General features: G+C 48.6%; 1 protein-coding gene across 3 annotated transcripts in view; it reads left to right on the top strand.

The window, feature by feature from the left end:
- The window catches only part of SULF2 (sulfatase 2), a 97,016-nt gene that overhangs the window by 4,837 nt on the left and 72,111 nt on the right, over nt 1-20,068 (top strand). For all 3 annotated transcript variants that reach the window (XM_068986895.1, XM_068986896.1, XM_068986894.1), the window contains exon 2: nt 16,502-16,741. In XM_068986895.1, the coding sequence (XP_068842996.1) occupies nt 16,502-16,741 (240 nt within the window). The remainder of the gene's footprint in view (nt 1-16,501; nt 16,742-20,068) is intronic.

Genomic DNA, 20,068 nt, shown 5'->3' with positions numbered 1-20,068 from the left:
AGAAATGTACGGGAGCCAAGGTCTCATTTGCATGGTGTCTTTCAAATAGGCTTTGAAACCAGTGGAATCCGCCTGGGTTTCTGGTTTAATTCAATCCAGACAAACCCTTGGTGAGCCTCCAGGGCTGGGACAGGCTCTGAGACACCAAGATGAGTTGGACATGGTCCTTGCCTGGAGCAAGAGAATATTTGCAACATCCCAGAGCCGTCTGTTCTATTACTTGAACTGGACTTACTTTTTGAAGCTTAAGTATTATTTGAAAAGGAAGCTTTAATTATGACTGTACATGGAAAACTAGTATTCACTGCCTGCAGTAAAAGGTCACTGCAAAACCAAGTCTAATAAGAACAGCAGTGTTTTTCTATTTCGGCAAGATGCTGCCTCCCATGGGGCTGAGGCCAGGATGGCTTTGTTATGAAAGGTGATGGGCAGTTTTGAGAGAGGAGTTCAAGGGGAAGTAGCCCCTCCCTGAGACCTTCTCCTTGACCTAATCAGCAGGATGGTGACTGGAAAAGAGAAAAATTTTCTGGAGTCTGATCACAGGTTTTGAATGTTGGGGCCTGTCTTATATGGGTACCACCTGGCAGTAACTCTTGTGTCTGGTTACGGAAACAGTCAGGCTGCAGATATCAGGCACTGATGCTTCACTGCCCGTTTTCCTGGAGGTCCACACCAGGCAGGAACAAGTGCCTTTCAGAGACCTCCTCAGTTTGCTGGGTTTCAGGTGTGGCACGCATGACTACGTGGATCAGATGTTCACCTTCAAAAGAAGCCTTTGTCTCTCGGAATATCTTTCAGTGAAAATACTCCAATAGAGATGTAAAGATGAGATCTCTCTAGCGAAACAGCCGGGTTCAAACTCTCATTCTGCTGCTGACTGTGTGGCCTTGAGAAGGTTACTTGGCCTCTCTGTGCATCTGTTTACTCATCTGGAGGAAGATGATCTGTGAACCTAACCTTCTTGGTGAGGACTTACTATCCTGGAGCCCCAGGGATGGGGCCAACCCTCGCATGGACCACAAAGGCTGGGAGCGGGAGGGAGGAGTGATACCCTGAAATAAAGTGTCGAGAGCTGGCGCCAGAGGCGGGCAGGACGGCTGGAGTGCTGTCAAGTCCAGAAGATGCCCACGGCCCCCGCGTAGGGCTCCCTCTGAAGCCAGGTACCCAAAGGGCGGACCAGACTCATCCATTCAGGGAGATGTGTGTTGAGCACCTAGAGGGTGCCAAGCGGGATCCAGCAGCCAATGAAATAGGCAGACCTCTGCTCTCAGGGAGCTTACATTCTAGGGTAAGAGTTCATTTAAAAGATATGTAAAATATGTATTGGATTGGCAAAAAGTCATTTGGGTTTTTAAAAACACCATATGGACAAACCCAAATGAACTTTTTGGCCAGCCCAATAATAGATAGTAAAAAGCTGTCAAAAGAAAACGAGGGAAGTCAGCAAGGAGGGGAGGGAAAAGGGAAAGCTGTGATTTTTATGTTGAGCAGCATCACTGAGAAGGGGTATCTGGGCAAAGAAGGTTAGGGAATATGAGTCAAGGGAAGAGCTCTTTCCCCCAGGAAGAGCGTTCCAGGCAGAGAGCAGTGGGTGCAAAGGCCCTGAGGCAGAAGCAGTCCAGGCAGGCTCACAGAGCAGCAGATGGGAGACCAGCGTGAGCGCAAGAGCCAGGGAGAGGCGAGGTCTGAGCGGCTATGGATGGTGGTGGCAGAGCAGCTCAGGCAGGGTCTCTGCACCAGGAGGAGGGCTGTGACTTTCCAAGTGACAGGGACACTAGGGACGGACATTAACATCATGTGACTTCTGTGTTAATTTTAACCTTTCGACTACTTTGTGGAGAATAGACTGAAGGGGTGCAATCAGAGCAGTGAGGGGTCTGCTGCAATAGTCCAGGCAGGAGATGGACCCCATCAGAAGGCTACTGCAGTGGTCCAAGCACAAGATCGTGACGGCTCAGACCAGAGTAGGCAAAGTGGTCAGACACCACCCAGAGTTAGAGGGTGGCGCTGACAAGATGTGCTAGTGACCTGATGTGGAGTGGAAGAGGAGTCCAGAATAACGCCAAGGTTTTGGCCTGAACATCTGGTGGGGGTTGGGGGTGGGGAATGGATTGTCTATTTACAGAGATGAGGAAAGCTATCTAGAGCTCAGTTGTAGAGTCCAAGGCTGTCAACCTTTAGAGTCAGAAGTTCAAGTGGGGAGGCCCAGGCCTGGATGGGCCAGGAATGGGGGGTGGGGGTGGGAATTACATGCAGATCATGTGCCGGTTCGTGCTTTCCTGGGTCAGAGACCCTCACCAGATGTTCAGAGGGGCCAGTGATCCTGCAAATGGCAAGCCTGCAGCCTGGAGGGCTGTCTTATGGGAGAGCTTGACTTGAGAAAGCAGCTCTGGAGGGCCTCTGGCCAGGCACTTGTTTGCCTCTTTCCATCTGTGAACACAAGGAAACCACACCCTGTGCTGCAGACTGATATTCAGAAATCAATTCTAAATTGCAGGCTTGGGTGCTCTGCAGGAGCCAAATGGCTGGAAGCCTAGGATAGTGTGCCCAGATTCCGGACGCCAGATCGGTGGTAACTTCCAACACAGCCTCTCCGAGATACCAGCTCCTGACATTCCTGCCGCTGCTCACTGGTGTTAGAAAAACATGTGGATGCCGGTCATTGAGGAGGAAGAGAGACTTAGTTGGACCCACCCTGGTGTTCAACTTGCCGAGCACATTCCTGCAAGATCTTTTTTAAATTCAGCACCATTTAGGAGATCACTTAAATTTTGGAAGCTAAGTGTATCAGGATAAGGTTTGGCTGCCTGTGAAAGAAAATAGGAAAGAACAGTGGCTTAAACAAGACAGAATTTTGCTTCTTAATCACATAAAAATGTCTGGAAGTTGGCTGTTCAGGGCCAGCTGGGTGGCTTCAAGGTTATAAGGGACCCAAGCTTTACTTTTGTATCCTATTCTGCTTATGGTGTGGCTTCCATCTTTAAGGTCACCTTCATGACTCGGAATAGCTGCTGGATCTCCAGCCATCACAGCCATATTCCAGATAGCGAGGAGGAGGAGGCAGAAGGGAAGAGAATGGACCTTTAAGTCAAGTCAGCTCCCTTTACTCATCCCAGACATCACCCACAACACAGACAGAACTTATTTAATTAGTCACATGATCTCAGCAAGAAATACAGGACACATTCAAACCTAGATTTTTTTCAATGAGGGTTTAACTTTTTGCTAAGGGGTGAGCAAGTGTGGATAAATCACTAATGATAGGGTAGCACTCGAGGTTAGTTAGTAGCAGTGGGGTCATCTCTACTCCAAGACCAAGGAGGTTAGGGCAGCAAATGGTTACTGGAACCCTTAAGACATAGGTCCACTCAATGGGAGTTGTCACCCTCTGTTGACACCAAGGGAGTGAGATGGAGGAATCCAGACCCTAATCTTAGCACTTCCTTTTGCTGATCTCCTGCCAGGGCCCCCCATCAGCCAAACTCAGCCAAAGCCAGACTATAAAGCCACTAGTGGGTACAGCCCATCCAGGGAGATCCCTGGGCTGGAGAACTAAGCAGAAGGTGGATCCAGAAGGTTAAAGGGAGAACCACTTCCGCTGCAAGAGAGTCTAGGAAATGCAGTTTCCTAGCGGGGTGTGTTGAAGATTAAAATCAGGGCCTGTTAATAAGAAAGAAGGGGAAACAGATGTTGGCGGACAACCTGGGGTCTCAGCCACACCAGAGATCAGGAGCAGGGGTCCCAGGAAGGGGCAGCAACTCCAGCAGTGGATGTGGTTATGTGATGGGCACCCTGAGAAGGAGGTGTTCACTGGAAGCCTGGGGGAGAAACATCTCAGACCCAGACCGGATGTTAAGCACTTCGAGGAGGGCAGCTGGACCTGGGGAGGGAGAGGGGAGACGGATAGGGGTGAGGGCAGGGAAGAGATGAGGAAGGTCTGGATTTTATTCTCAGGCCAATGGAAAGTGACTGAAATGTTCTGAGCAGGTCAAGCATGCGTGCTTCATGCTTTCAGTGGCTCTGGCTGCTGGTGGAGAAGTGGGGGGCAGGAACAGAATCTGATAGACCAGTTGTCCCAGTGGGAGGTGATTGGGGGTGCTACCGAAGGGAAGGGAGTAAACGAGCAGGTTTTGTTTTGAAGGTCAGCACGCCTTGTTGATGGAGTACCAGTGGGAGGGGAGGGAAGGAGAATCAAGGATGACTGAGGTTTTTGGCTGAGCTCTTGGGCAGATGGTGGTGCCATTTACCGAGATAGACTGGGGGAGGAGGGATGGGTTTTCAGACTTGGGACAGACGTCAGCTGCTTTGCCAACATCACCCACCAGGACGGTGGCTGGGTGACTGACTGTAGCCCACCCTGAAAAATGCACAGAACACCTTGGAGAGGCTGCCTCATTGAGGCAATGGCCTCTGGCAGGGGCAGCAAGTTGGAAAATTATTAGCAAGAGGGATGTTTCTGGGTGGAGCTCCTCAGAGCGGAAATTGCCAGTCATTGCTGAGCACCATTGTTATACCCATGACCTGCCCTGCCCCAGGGCACCTCCCCTCCATTGAGAAAGCCTGAGCTGGAATTTTTTCCCAGAAGCTTCTGCTGGCTCTGGTTTGCAGATTTTTCTCCAAATACTGCATGATTTTTCTCATTTTTTTCAGTCTAGTGTTCATTAACGAAATTCCAATTCTGCCTCTTCAACATCTGCTTTAACTGATTTTGGGGTTAAGAACCAGTTTTAAGCCTTGGATTTTTATCGATGAAATCAAGAATAATATTTAATTTTATTTTGTAATCTCCAAGGGTTAGGAATGGTTCCTCCTCTGCCACCACCATGAGGAAACCTCGTCTGAGAAGCAGGTCCCAGGAATCCAGGGGATTTTTCTGGATTGAGTTGCAGGCACAGCAGTTGTTGCCAACTGACAGCAGTGAGAACTCTCCAACAGGAGGAGGGGGATCAAATGTAACTGCTCGGGAGGCAGCGGGGTCCCTGGGCCGGAGGTGGCCTCTGATTGCTGCTGTCTGTTTCCCAGGCCTTCCCCTCGCCCCGCTGCTGGGGACAGAGCACTTCTGGGGCCATCGATCTGATGGGGCCCAGCCTGATGTGGCCGTTCAGCAGGTGTTGCCACGAGCTGGCAGCTCACAATCTGAGCCAGTGACAGTGCGGTGATTCCAGGACACTCAAGGGCCAGCTGAGGGCCGGTCAAGGGCTGTCACTTAAATTCCAGCCTGGCAGGTGGCCACCAGCGGCTGGAGGCTGGTACAGGACGCACGTGCTTCCCCACCTGCGGCCTGAGCTCATAGCCCCCCAGCCCCTGCCTGTCCAGGGCAAGGCTCAGTTCCAGCTTTTACCCAAACCCACTACCCCCTATGCCCCCTTGAAGCCTGCTTTCTGTGGGTCTCCAGGCCACAGTGTTGCTTTGCAAGTTTACTTAGCTGATCATTTCAGCTGGAATAGAACCAGCTAACGGTTGCAAGGGCTTCCCTTGAGGGTCAGATGGTAAAGAATCCACCTGCGATGTGGGAGACCCAGGTTCGATCCCCTGTTGGGAAGATCCCCTGGAGAAGGGCAAACCCAGTGCAGCAGGGCCAGGCCAGTACTGCGGGTGAGGGGAGTGGGCCTGATGGGGGCCATGCAGACTGGAGAGGGGCCCTTCTAAAACCAGCCTTGGCTAGTCAGATCCACCCACCTGCGTGCCCATCAAGGCCACATCTGTGTATTTTCATGCTAAGCCTAAAATCCAGATTGATGTGAAATCTCCCGAATAAAACTTAAAAGTTAGCAATTAATTCACATTTTTAACCACTTCCAAGCAGACCTAAATCCAACACGCAGTCAAGAGCCTGTTCTGCTGCTGCTGAGTCACTTCAGTTGTGTCCGACTCTGGGTGACCCCGTAGGCGGCAGCCCACCAGGCTCCGCCGTCCCTGGGATCCTCCAGGCAAGAACACTGGAGCGGGTTGCCATTTCCTTCTCCAATTCAGGAAAGTGAAAGTGAAGTCGGTCAGTCGTGTCCGACTCTCAGCGACCCCATGGACTGCAGTCTACAGGAGGCGCTCAATTTGTGAACTCTGTGTTATACTATATATAGTTGGGAGCTACTGTAATTTACATTTTTAAAAGCTAACATGTTCTGAGTCTTTTCTTTATGCCAGGCATTGAACTAAAGGCTTTGCATATATTTATCTCAATTAAAATTCTACAATAGTCTAGGTAAGAAATAGCAATGGTTAAACATTGATTTAAGTCAGGACCCTGGGTTGGCTAACCATGTCCCACCTCCCACAACTTTCCCAAGGAGGGTCTGACATCACAGCCTATGTTTACCTCTCATTTTAAGAGAACAAAGATCAGAAAGCGTATCTCTTAGTTATCCATCAAAACCGATGCCTCCTCTATTATGCCACCCAAGTTGGGGGCTCCAGAATTTTGTCTTGGGGAGGGGCATATAGGGTGTGTCTCCTCTCAGCTGACGTAGACTTCTAGGACAGAAAATAGACGTGAGCCACGTAAGTCCCAGGAACGGCCAAAATCGGGTCATGTTTTGAAGCTTGAGAGCCCCCAGCACCTGCTGAGTCCCCAGAGATGGTGGTTGCCCTGACCCAGACCTCTAGAAGTGCACATTAAATCAGCGTTTCCCCACATGCCTTTCTATGTATGACATAGGTCATGCGCAAAATCATCTTATGTGACAGGTTGACAAACATTGATTTTTACTACTTACAAACCTCTTTTGATATGCTTCCAAAAAAAAAAAAAAATCTAAGTAGCACATCAAATCCAGAATTTTACATCGTCACTTGGGTTGAAAACAAAATTTTTAAAGCCACATTAAAGAAAAATTTCAAATCAAATAAATAATAGCCCTGGTGGTACACTGAGAGCCCCCCAAACCCCCCTGCAAAAAAAAAGCAGTGAGAAAGGGAGTGTGCAGATGAGGGTGTGGGGGATACACCAGGCTTCTGGCAGGCGCGTGGTTTGGGCACCAGAATTTAAGTCATCAGGGTGGGGAGGGGGCCTGCCCAGTCCACCGGAGTCACCGAGAAAGGTGTCAGCACCCTGGCAAGGGAGGAAGGTGTGATCACAGAAAGAAGCCGGCTGTGTTTTTGTCTGCTTGTCCGCAGGCGTGTGTTGGACGACAGGAGTTTTGGTTGGCTGGCCTTTTTATTTCTGTGTGGCCTGGTCTTCCAGCCCCTTCCCTCCCCCTCGGAGCTGTCCATCTGCATGAGGGCTGTGCTGGGCAAGGAGATGAGATCATATGCTTTCCCGTTCCAGATGTGGATTTATCGGGCCCCGTCGCTGTGGCTGTTCTCATCAAGCAGGTTACGGTCCCCGAGGGGAGGCTTAACATGTCGCGCTGCTTACGCCCAGATGCGCTGTCATTTAGGGCAACGTTGGATTGTGCTCTAATAGCAGATTGACACGGCTTCCCTGCAGCCGGCTTATTTGGGCCGGGGCGGGCGCCCCGAGCAGACACGTGCAGGCAGCTGTTGGAAAGAGCAGACCATCGCTCATGTGACTTGAGGGGCACGTGGCGACCCTGGTTTGGAGCCCATTACAAATAAGAATCAGTCCCTCAGGCTGTTTGCCTTTTGCCAAGGCAGCATCCAGGGCGGCTGACTGCAGGTGAATGACTCACCGGGTGGCAGACCCCTGCTTTCCAGGAGAGTCTGAGAGGCCGGGTGGGCGGCCAGCTTCATCCTTTCCGCGGTCTCTAGAGCCCGAGCAAGGCCAAGTCCTCTTTACCGGGCGCGTCCTTCTTTGCCTCGTGGTCTGGGAAGAGCAGGCAAAGGCTTGATTCTGCCTGGACTGCCCTAGATTCATGCCTTCAAGAAATATTTATTGAACACCTACTATGTGCCGGGCGCTGTCCTAGACCTCAGGGCTGTTCTAGACCTCAGGGCATAGTCAGTGGTCCCAGCTCTCGTGGCGCTGACATCTAGGGCTACGGAGAGGGTGACCAAGCAAGGTGAAGAGGTAAATATGCCAGAGGAGTGAGCTGACCGAAAAGTTCATTCGGGTTTGCCAGCCGATGCTATGGGAAAACCCGAACAAATTTTTTGACCAACCTGAGATATAGTGCGTTAGATCAACACGTGCAGAGTTGAAAACGTAAAGCGTAAAAAGGAAGCGGATATGAAATACAGGCGACAAGGGAGTAAAATTGTGGATGTGGTCAGCAGAGCAGGCCTCACGGGAAAAGAGAACTGTTTTTTAATTGAAGTATAGTCGTTGTGCAATGTTATAAGTTACAGGCATAGTGTGTGGTGATTCACAATTCTTAAAGGTCATGCTCCATTTATACTCATTATAAAATATTGGCTGTATTCCCAGTGCCGTGCAGCATATCCTTGCAGTTTATCTTATGCCTAATAGTTTGTACCTCTTAATCCCCTACCTGTACACCACCCCTCCCCCCAGGAAGAGAACTTTTGAGTAAAAACAAGGAGGGGTGAGGACCCAGGCCCTGGGATTGCTGGGGAGAGGCATCCCCAGCAGGAAGAACAGCCTGGGCAAAGGCTCTGGGGTGGGAGCAAGTTGGCAAGCATGAGGAGAGGCAAGGACCACAGGGGGCGGGGAAGAATGGGGAGCCTAGGCCCGCAGGGGCTGTGCTCGACCTCACAGACTTTGTTCTCTGGGTGAGTGGGAGCCACGGATGATGCTGAGAAGAGCCACTGCCGCTACTCCTTTGGAAATAAATGGCGAGAGTCCACGTAGGAAGCAGTGGACCTAATTCAGAGGGAAGAGAATGACTGCCTGCTCGGGGAGGAGGCAACAAGACTCTTGACTGTGGGTGTCCTTTAAGAAAGGGCAGCAGGCTCTGCTGATGGGCTGGGTGTGGAAACAGAAAGATGGGACCAGAGAGAAGCCATGATTATTGCCTGAGTAACTGAAGGATGTGAGAGTTGGTCCGTAAAGAAAGCTGAGCCCCGAGGAATTGATGTTTTTGAACTGTGGTGTTGGAGAAGACTCTTGAGAGTCCCTTGGACTGCAAGGAGATCCAGCCAGTCCATCCTAAAGGAAATCCGTCCTGAATAGTCATTGGAAGGACTGTTGTTGAAGCTCCAGTGCTTTGGCCACCTGATACAAAAAGCAGACTCATTGGAAAAGGCCCCAATACTGGGAAAGACTGAAGACAGGAGGAGAAGGGGCAACAGAGGAGGAGATGGTTGGATAGCATCACCGACTCAATGGACGTGAGTTTGAGCAAACTCTGGAAGACAATGGAGGACAGAGGAGCCTGGTGTGCAGGAGTCCACGGGGTCGCAAAGAGCCAGACGTGACTTAGCGATGGAGCAACAACAGACTAGGGGAGAGGGGAGGGCCTCAGGGGACGCCCAAGGTGTCTCTTAGCAATAGCATCACTGGGCAGACAACTGTAGGTTGTGCCAAATGCCAGCCATTCCCTGACCCTTCCACAATTTTCACTGTCTATGGGCCACTTATATTGCTATTTTTGAAATGGCTGTAATTATTTTTTGAGAACAGGATTCTACTACCCTAAATGAGAAGCTAGCATCACTTGCCTTAAGTAGAAGGAAGGTTAAACCATGCAGTCAAGTTTAAGCTAATACGGCTGCCCACCCGGAGCTCCAAGGGCGTGGCCTCATCTCTTCCCTTTGAAATAGGAAGCATGTGAGTGTTAAGGACATGACCACATCCCTGCACCCACCCGAGACTTTCTCCTGGAGTTGGTGTATCCTGGAGAAGGAGTGAATGGGAATCAGTTTCCCACACTGGGGTCCCTGGCACTTGGTGACGTGACCGACCCCGAACCACTGTCCCTGCTGGTGCGTCAGCTAAAGTCATGTCCAGGATGACATGGGGACCCAAACGACAGTCCTGGGGATGATTCTGAGCCTCACTGAAGCTGAGAGTTACCAAGCATGTAGGGACCTCCACGCCCCTCCCGGGTTATCAGCACCCCTGAGTGGTGTCCACTGGATGCTTCCTGGACGTGACCAGAAACCCCCGCCTCCGCCGGCAAACACGCCGGGCTCAAGTCCTCCTGTCCCACTTCCCTGGCCCTGCAGTTCTCACCAGGCCCCTAACTCCCCGCTCCCGGCTCCCTCTTCTGTTCAGTGGTTTGCGGGGAGGATTAAGTAACACGGTGCAAGCCGTGTGCCCAGCACAGTGTGTAAAGCAGAGTCCGCTGACAACAGTCACCACGTTAATTGTGATTGTTACAGACGTGCAGCACCACCCTCTACCCTAGGGCCGAGTTAGAGCTGTCTCAACAATTAGGTGATATTAGGAGCTGCCAAACCAGGGCCTTCAGGGACCGGCAAGTAATGTGATGGCGCAGAGCTGGTGTCAGACTCTAGAAGGTGCTGGGGAGTATGGCAGGCTCAGAGCACATCGTCTGTTAGCTGCTAGTTGAAGTCAGATTTCTTTTTAAATCCACTACCCACAACACATACACACAAATCATGAACATAGACCCACTTGGGCTCCTGAGTTATATGGAAACACAGAGAGTGGGATATATTTTTATGTTAATTTAGCAGATGTTTGTTGAACGGTCACTTCGTGCCAGGCACTGTTCTGGGCTTGGGAAGACGACAGTAAAGAGGATAAGCCTAGATCCCTGCTCCCTTGGAGCTGTTCCAGTGTGGAGCAATGGGCAGCACGCAAATAAGTGAACTGTCCAAGGGCAGTAAGTGCTGGGGGGCAGGTGAGGCAGGGAGGGGCGGTGGGGGGTGCTGGAAGGAGGGGCAGCAGTTTCAGTGTGGAGCCAAGGAGGGCCTCTCAGATATGGGAGGTTTGATGCATAACCTGGAGGAGGCTAGAAGGATGCACCCCAAGGCTGGTGAGGACCCTGATCCTGAGGCCTGCTCCCTCTGAAGGTTCCAGCAAGTTTGCACCAGCTGGTGGAGGGGAGCTTTGGAAAGCCCACCACCTCCATCCCCTTCAGAGGGCAACTTCACACCTGGTGTCAGTCGCTCAGTCATGTCTGACTCTGCGATCCCATGGACTGCAGCACCGCAGCCTCCCCTGTCCTTCACTGTCTCCCGGAGTTTGCTCAGATTCGTGCCCACTGAGTCAGTGATGCTATCACACCTGGTAGAAACCCTCTAATTGCCACCAGTTACAGATGGGACCCACTGGGACTTCTCAGGAGGACGGGTGACCTTGGCAACAGATGCTTACATAGCGCCAGGGCCTGCTGATTCTTGGTCAGACACAAAGCCAGTTCTTTGCCCACCAGGGTGACCTTAGCCAAGAGGCTCAGGAAACACACCTAGTTCCAGGTGGGCATCTCTTATAAAACTGCTTCAGCACTGGGCTCCAGAGGGCAGGCTCTGCTCTGTCCCCTTCAGTTGTTCAGTGGGATATTACAGGGCATCAATTATATGTTCCTGGGGGCAGGGGGTGGACAGCACCCTGGATCACTCTGAACTCTCAGTCCAAAAGCAGAGGCTGATTACAAATAAGGGCACTTGTAAAGGAGGCCATTTCAGAAGGAGGAAAATGCTAAGAAGAAACCTACATGGGTGTGATAGCAAGTAAGCAGGGAGCTCCTCCAGATGGAGTACTCGGCCAGGACTTGTGGAGGAGGTGACCGCTGAGATTTGAATAATCGGACCAGCCAGCAAAGTCTCAGAGAGGCAGTCCCCAGCAGAAGGGAGAAAGCAAGTGCGAAGATCCTGGGGCAGGGGTGAGCCTGGAGCCGCTGAGAAACAAAGAGGAAGCTCATGTAGCCAAGCGAGTAAGGGATGGGAAGTTCAGTTCAGTTCAGGTGCTCAGTTGTCCGACTCTTCGCGACCCCATGGACTGCAGCATGCCAGGCTTCTCTGTCCATCACCAACTCCCAAAGCTTGCTCAAACTCATCATATCCATTGAGTCAGTGATGCCATCTAAGCATCCCATCCTCTGTTGTCCCCTTCTCCTCCCGCCTTCAATCTTTCCCAGCATCAGGGTCTTTTCCAATGAGTCAGTTCTTTGCATCAGGTGGCCAAAGTATTGGAGTTTCAGTTTCAGCAACAGTCCTTCTAATGAACATTCAGGATGGATTTCCTTTAGGATGGACTGGTTGGATTTCCTTACAGTCCAAGAGTCTTCTCCAACACCACAATTCAAAAGCTTCAGGTCTTCGGCACTCAGCTTTCTTTATAGTCCAACTCACATCCATACATGACCACTGGAAAAACCATAGCTTTGACTAGATGGACCTTTGTTGGCAAAGTAATGTCTCTGCTTTTTAATATGCTATCTAGGTTGGTCATAGCTTTTCTTCCAAGGAGCAAGTGTCTTTTAATTTCATGGCTGCAGTCACCATCTGCAGTCATTTTAGAGTCCAAGAAAATAAAGTCTGTCACTGTTTCCATTGTTTCTCCATCTGTTTTCCATGAAGTGATGAGACCAGATGCTATGATCTTAGTTTTCTAAATGTTGAGTCTTAAGCCAACTTTTTAACTCTCCTCTTTCACTTTCATTAAGAGGCTCTTTAATTCTTCTTCACTTTCTGCCATAAGGGTAGTGTCATCTGCATATCTGAGGTTATTAATATTAAGCGTTTCTCATGATGAGCTCTGCATATAAGTTAAATAAGCAGGGTGACAATATACAGCCTTGACGTACTCCTTTTCCTATTTGGAACCAGTCTGTTGTTCCATGTCCACATCTAACTGTTGCTTCCTGACCTGCATATAGGTTTCTCAAGAGGCAGGTCAGGTGGTCTGGTATTCCCATCTCTTTCAGAATTTTCCACAGTTTATTGTGATCCACACAGTCAAAGGCTTTGGCATAGTCAATAAAGCAAAAATAGATGTTTTTCTGGAACTCTCTTGCTTTTTCAATGATCCAGCGGATGTTGGCAACTTGATCTCTGGTTCCTCTGCCTTTACTAAATCCAGCTTGAACATCTGGAACTTCACAGTTCACATACTATTGAAGCCTGATTTGAAGAATTTTGAGCATTACTTTGCTACCGTATGAGATGAGGGCAATTGTGCGGTAGTTTGAGCATTCTTTGGCATTGCCTTTCTTTGGCATTGGAATGAAAACTGACCTTTTCCAGTCCTGTGGCCACTACTGAGTTTTCCAAACTTGCTGGCATATTGAGTGTAGCACTTTCACAGCATCATCTTTCAGGATTTGAAATAGCTCCACTGGAATTCCATCACCTCTACTAGCTTTGTTCGTAGTGATGCTTCCCAAGGCCCACCTGACCGCATTCCAGGATGTCTGGCTCTAGTTGAGTGATCACACCATTGTAGTTATCCAGGTCATTAAGATCTTTTTGTATAGTTCTTCTGTGTATTCTTGCCACCTCTTTTTAATATCTTCTGCTTCGGTTTGGTCCATACCGTTTCTGTCCATTATTGTGCCCATCTTTGCATGAAATGTTCCCTTGATATCTAAGTTTCTTGAAGAGATCTCTCGTCTTTCCCATTCTATTGTTTTCCTCTATTTCTTTGCATTGATCACTGAGGAAGGCTTTCTTATCTCTCCTTGCTATTCTTTGGAACTCTGCATTCAAATGGGTATATCTTTTCTCCTTTGCCTTTAGCTTCTCTTCTTTTCTCAGCTATTTGTAAGACCTCCTCAGACAACCATTTAGAGTTTTTGCATTTCTTTTTCTTGGGGATAGTGTTGATCACTGCCTCCTGTACAATGTCATGAACCTTTGTTCATAATTCTTCAGGCACCCTCTATCAGATCTAATCCCTTGAATCTATTTCTCACTTCCACTGTATAATCGTAAGGGATTTGATTTAGGTCATACCTGAATGGTCTAGTGGTTTTCTCTACTTTCTTCAATTTAAGTCTGAATTTGGCAATAAGGAGTTCATGGTCTGAGCCACAGTCAGCTCCTGGTCTTGTTTTTGCTGACTGTATAGAGCTTCTTCATCTCTGGCTACAAAGAATATAGTGAATCTGATTTTGGTGTTGACCATCTGGTAATGTCCATGTGTAGAGTCTTCTCTTGTGTTGTTGGAAGAGGGTGATTGCTATCACCAGTGCATTCTCTTTGCAAAACTCTGTTAGCCTTTGCCCTGCTTCATTCTGTACTCCAAGGCCAAATTTGTCTGTTACTCTGGGTGTCTCTTGACTTCCTACTTTTGGAAGTCAGTGGCAAGGATCCACAGAAGAGGTGGCAAGAATATACAGAAGAATAGATGAGGTCAAAGAAACGTGGAGGTAGGTTGGCAGGAAAGGCTGATCTAGAAGGGTCTTCAGTTCAGTTCAGTCGCTCAGCCATGTCCGACTCTTTGCAACCCCATGAATAGCAGCACGCCAGGCCTCCCTGTCCATCACCAACTCCCGGAGTTCACTCAGACTCACGGCCATCAAGTCAGTGATGCCATCCAGCCATCTCATCCTCTGTCATCCCTTCTCCTCCTGCCCCTAATCCCTCCCAGCATCAGAGTCTTTTCCAATGAGTCAACTCTTCACATGAGGTGGCCAAAGTACTGGAGTTTCAGCTTTAGCATCATTCCCTCCAAAGAACACCAAGGGCTGATCTCCTTCAGAATGGACTGGTTGGATCTCCTTGCAGTCCAAGGGACTCTCAAGAGTCTTAGACCCCCAGTAAAGAACTGGTGTTTTCTTCTGAATGTGAAGGGAAGCTGCCGGATGATTTGAAGCAGTGAACAGACATGATCTGTGTTTTCCCTGGGAAAGCTTGAGCTGTCTCCTTACCTGTTTGGGTAGAGGAGCCACGTAAATCTCCTTTTCCCTCTTTGGGGACAGAGTGCCGAGGCGGGTCTGATGTGCTCTTCTCAAGTCTCTGGGGGTTGTGGCCCCAGCAAGACCCTCAGACCCCGGGTGGACCCTGGATTGGCTTCCTGCTGCTGTCCTAACAAATTGCACAAACTGGGTGGCTTAAAGCAACAGAAATTTACTGTCTCATCGCTGTGGAGACAGAAGTCGGCAATCACAGTGTCAGCAGGGCTGTGATCCCTCCAGAGGCTCTAGGGGTGAATCCTTCTCTGCTCACCCAGTTTCTGGAGGCCCGAGGAGTTCCTTGGAGGGATATCCATGCCTCCTTCCCATCTCTCCTCCATCTTCACATGGCCTTCCCCTCCATGTCTGTGTGCCTTCTTCCTTCTGTCTCTTGGAAGGACACTTGTCCTTGGATTTAGGTCCCACATCCTAACCAATCTCAGCTCAATATATTTTAGTACCTCTGCAGAGACCCTTTGTCTAAATTAGGTTCCATTCACAGGCGACTGGACATAGGACAGGAACATATATATTTAGGGGGGTATCATTCAACCCACCATAGACCTTAAGTACTACAAGGAAAAGAAAAAAACTGAGGATAGCCTTAGAAGGAAGAGAAAAAGGATTTCCATGAAACTGCCTATGTGTCTGGGTGCCAGCCGGGTTATGTGATTACACGTCCATTCTTCTTCACACGTGTGTTGAGTGCCCACTGTGTGTTACACACTATGGGGCACTGAACGAGGCACAGTCTTTGCACGCCTGGAGCCCTCGGTAGAGCGGACAGTGTGCAGGCACTGGCGCACAGTAGGGTTTCCACACAAACTCGTTTCCGTCCTGCACCTTACTCTGCTCACAGCTTCACTGAGAAACAAGAACAGGCCTCAGTGGGATCACCATTCCTAGTGGTTTATTGTACCACATGTGTCGTAAGAGCTCAAGGGAGTCAGAAGCCACAGCGATCCCAGGGAGGGGTGGCTGCAGTGATGAGTGAGATGTGCAGGGAGGTGGGGAGTGGGTTCCAAGCTGGAAGGACAAGGTGGACAAAGGCAGCCACCACGGGTCGTGACTGACACAGAGCGTTTCAGCAGAGACAAGATGTATTTAGAGAGAAGGCGGGCGGGGGTTGCCAGGTTGGCATGATCAGATTTCATTAAGAGGGAACAGTTCTTGGGAAAGTTCCAAATGAAACAAGGTATAATCTTCTCTCTGTTTACACAGTGGTTGCTTTCCAAAAAAAAAAAAAAATCAGTGTATATTAATACCCTGCAAAAAAAAGATGTTCTGTTTATATGCAAGACAAAGTTCTTTACTAGGCTCAGATAACTTATGAACAGGTTTTTACCTACCTGCCCCTATGAATGCCAGTGGAACCAGGGGCTGGCAGAGTACTTCCTCATTGCACTGTGGTCTGAAAGTGAAAAAAAAGTGAAAAGTGAAGTTGCTCAGTCTATCCCGCTCTTTGTGACCCCATGGATTTTAGCCTACGAGGCAGGCTCCTCCATCCATGAAATTCTCCAGGCAAGAGTTCCAGAGTGGGTTGACCATTTCCTTCTCCAGGGGATCTTCCTGACCAAGGGATCAAACCCGGGTCTCCCACCTTGTAGGCGGACGCTTTACCGTCTGAGCCACCAGGGAAGTGTTGTGGGCAGCTGCCCACAAATGCCAAGAGTGCCCCCCAGCCTGCCCCTGGAGATTTCCAAAACGCATTCCCCTCCTAGGGGTGTGGGTGCCGCCCTGCTCAGGGCCTCTCAGGGCCCGTCTCTAATTGTTCGGTGCCCGAGTGGGGCGCACTCGCTGGAGATCGGCCGGCCCGCGTCTCACCTCCTCTCTGGTTGCAGGTTCCATGCAGGTGATGAACAAGACGCGGCGCATCATGGAGCAGGGCGGGGCGCACTTCATCAATGCCTTCGTGACCACGCCCATGTGCTGCCCCTCGCGCTCCTCCATCCTCACCGGGAAGTACGTTCACAACCACAACACCTACACCAACAATGAAAACTGCTCCTCGCCCTCCTGGCAGGCACAGCATGAGAGCCGCACCTTTGCCGTGTATCTCAACAGCACGGGCTACCGGACAGGTGAGCCAGGCTGCGGGTGGGCGCGTGCGCAGACGGAACCACCGACGTGGCGCCCAGTCCCTGCCTCGGATCGCTGCCTTCTCCGCTGTGGTCCCTGTGCTGCGGGGAGGGGGAGGTCCCAACAACTTTAATTTAAAAGCTACACCTTGCCTTCTAAATGGGTTAGAAAAATAGATTTATTTGCTTATAGAGCCGCTTTAAAATTTGAAATACAGTAGAGAGGCCATGAAGTACCCGGGCGGGAGCGTGAGTTCTCTGTGAATTGCGTCATTTAAGCCGCTGAGGACTACTTCATTGAGTTAAGGCCATCAGCATGGAACAAGCTTCCAGAACACTGGGGTGAGGCAAGGGGATTAAAATTGGCGTGGAGGATGGAGAGCCCAGTGCGCGGGGACTGGCTGCTCTGCAGATGACCGCGCGCTGTTCGTCTACACTTGACTGTCTGCACTGCCCAGGGTGCTCCATCTCCTCTGCCACTGGGTGCCCACAGTGTTGCATCCTAGGTGGAGAGTGAGTGAGACTTCCTGTCTCTTTATCTTGCAGGAGGTACTTTGGTGGGTTCTGGAGACTCACCTGCCCGGCTGGTTGCCTAAGGCAAAGGCACAATTACAGTCGCTTACCTCCAGCAACGTTGCAAAATCCTCCAAACTCGATTTAATTTGCTTTAATTTAGAAAAATAATCAAACACTCCCCACCTAGAGTAAGGAGCCAAGGCAGTTGTGAAATCAGATATTGTGACTCGGGTGTCGTAACCCCAGGAAGTTGTGCTCAAGCTACAAGGGACTTGTTTGGGCGGGAGTGACAGAGAGGAACGGATGTCTCCATTTTGTTCATTCATACGTCCACGGAAGACACTTAGATTGTTTCTGTCTCTTGGCTGCTATAAATAATGTTGCAATGAACATGGGATGCAGGTAGCTTTCAGGTTTGTGTTTTCCTTTTGTTCGAATAGATACTCAAGAGGTAGAATTGCTGGATCATGTGGTAGCTTTATTTTTAGTTTTTGAGGAGCTTCCAAACTGTTTTCCATAATAGCCATACCAATTTACATTCCCACAATGAACAAGGGTTCCCTTTCCTCCAAATCCTCTCCGACACTTAGTATTCTTTGCCTTTTTGATAACTGGTATTCTAACAGGGAGCCTTCCCAGGTGGCGCTAGTGGTAAAGAACCCACCTGCCAATGCAGGAGACGTAAGAGGTGCAGATTCGATCCCTGGATCGGAAAGATTCCCTGGAGGAGGGCATGGCAACCCACTCCAGTATTCTTGCCTGGAGAATCCTCCTGAACAGAGGAGCCTGGTGGGCTACAGTCAGACTTACAAAGAGTTGGACGCAACTGAAGCAACTTGGCACACAGCACATTCTAACATATGTGAGGTAATCTCTCATTGTGGTTTTGATTTTTATCTCCCTGATGATTAATGATGTGGATTTAGATGTACCTGTTGACCATCTGTATGTCTTCCTTGGAAAAAAATGTCTGTTCAGATCTGTTGCCCCCTTTTTAATTGGATTGTTTTCGTTTTTCCTATTGCGTTGCATGAGTTTTTATGTATTTTGGATATTAACCCCCTATCAGATGTAATGATCTGCAAGTATTTTCTCTTATTTGGTCAATTGTCTTTTCATTCTGTCGTGCAGTGTTCCTCTGCTGTGTTTGGTGTTGTCCCACTTATTTCCTTAGGTTTTTATTGCCTTTGGTGTCAAAGTAAAAAAAAAAAAAATCATCACCAAGACCCATATCAAATGATGATTTCACATCATATGTTCCGAGTCTTTAATCCATTTTGAGTCAACTTTGCCTGTGGTGAAAGATAGCAGTTCAGTTTAATTCTTTCACATGTGGCTGTCCAGTTTTCCCACTTCCATTTATTCAAGAGACTCTCCTTTCCCCCAACATATATTCTGGGCTCTTTTGGCATAAATTAACCAACCATATATGCATGGATTTATTTATGGACTTTCTAATCTATTTCATTGACCTATGTCTATTTTTATGCCAACACCATACTGTTTTGATTACTGTTGCTTTGTGATACGGTTTGAAATCAAGGAACATGATGCTCCAGCTGCGTTCTTATTTCTCAAAATTGCTTTGACTATTTGAGGTCTTCTGTGGTTCCATATAAATTTTAAGATTATGTTTTCTGTCTCTGTGAAAAATGCCACTGGATGGTCTAGTGGTTAGGACTCCATACTTCCATTGCTGGGGGCACAGGTTTCATCCACATAGCACAACCAAAAATGAATAAGTAAACAAGATAAATAAAATTTGTAAATAATAATTTTTTAAATGCCATTGGAAATTTGATAGGGATTGCATTGAATCTGTAGATTGCTTTGAATAGTATTGACTTTTCTTTTTTTTTTTTTTTTTGGCTGCACAAGGTCTTCATTGCTTTTGCACAGGCTTTATCTGGTTGTAGTAAACAGGAGCTACTCTTCATTTCAGTACACAGGCTTCCCACTGCAGTTGCTTCTTGTTGCAGAGTACAGGCTCTGGGCACATGGGCACAGCAGTTGTGACTCGTGGGCTCTAGGGCATGTGGGGTTCAGTAACTGTGGCATGCAGACTCGGTGGCTGTGACTTGTGGGTGCTAGAGCACAGGCTCAGTAATCGTGGTGCATGGGTTTAGTTGCTCTGCAGTATGTGGAATCTTCTTGAACCAGGGATCAAATCATGTCTCCAGCATTGGCAGATGGTTTCTTATCCACTGTGCCACCAGCGAAGTCCTAATATCAACATTTTAACAATATTAATTCTCCCAACCCATGAGCATGGGATACCTTTCCATTTATCTGTGTCTTCTGTTTCTTTCCTTAACTAAAGTCTTAGATTTTAGTGCAGAAGTCTTTCATCACCTTGGTTAAATTTGTTCCCAGATATTTTATTCTTTTTTATGCAATTGTAAATGGGTTTGTTTTATTAATTTATCTTCCTGATAGCTTGTTATTAATGTATAGAAACTCAACAGACTTTTGTGTATTGACTTTGTATCCTGCAGCTTTACTGAATTAATTTATTAGTTCTAACAGTTTTGTTGGAGTCTTTAGGGTTTTCTGTGTGTAATGTCATGTCATCTACAAATAGTTTCACTTCTTCCTTTATGACTGGGATGATTTTCTTTCTTTTTTTGCCTCATTGCATTGACTAGGATTTCCAATACAATATGGAATAAAAGTGGTGGCAGTGAGTTCCCTTGTCTCGTTCCTGATCTTAGAGGAAAAGTTACCAGTTTTTCACTGTTAAATATGATGTAAGCTATGAGTTTTATTATGTTGACATACGTTCCTCTACAGTCCCTTTTTTGAGAGTTTTCCTCA

The sequence above is a fragment of the Capricornis sumatraensis genome, chromosome 15, assembly GCF_032405125.1.
Source record: "Capricornis sumatraensis isolate serow.1 chromosome 15, serow.2, whole genome shotgun sequence".
NCBI classification, from domain to species: domain Eukaryota; kingdom Metazoa; phylum Chordata; class Mammalia; order Artiodactyla; family Bovidae; genus Capricornis; species Capricornis sumatraensis.
This window is presented reverse-complemented; position numbering and strand designations above follow the sequence as displayed.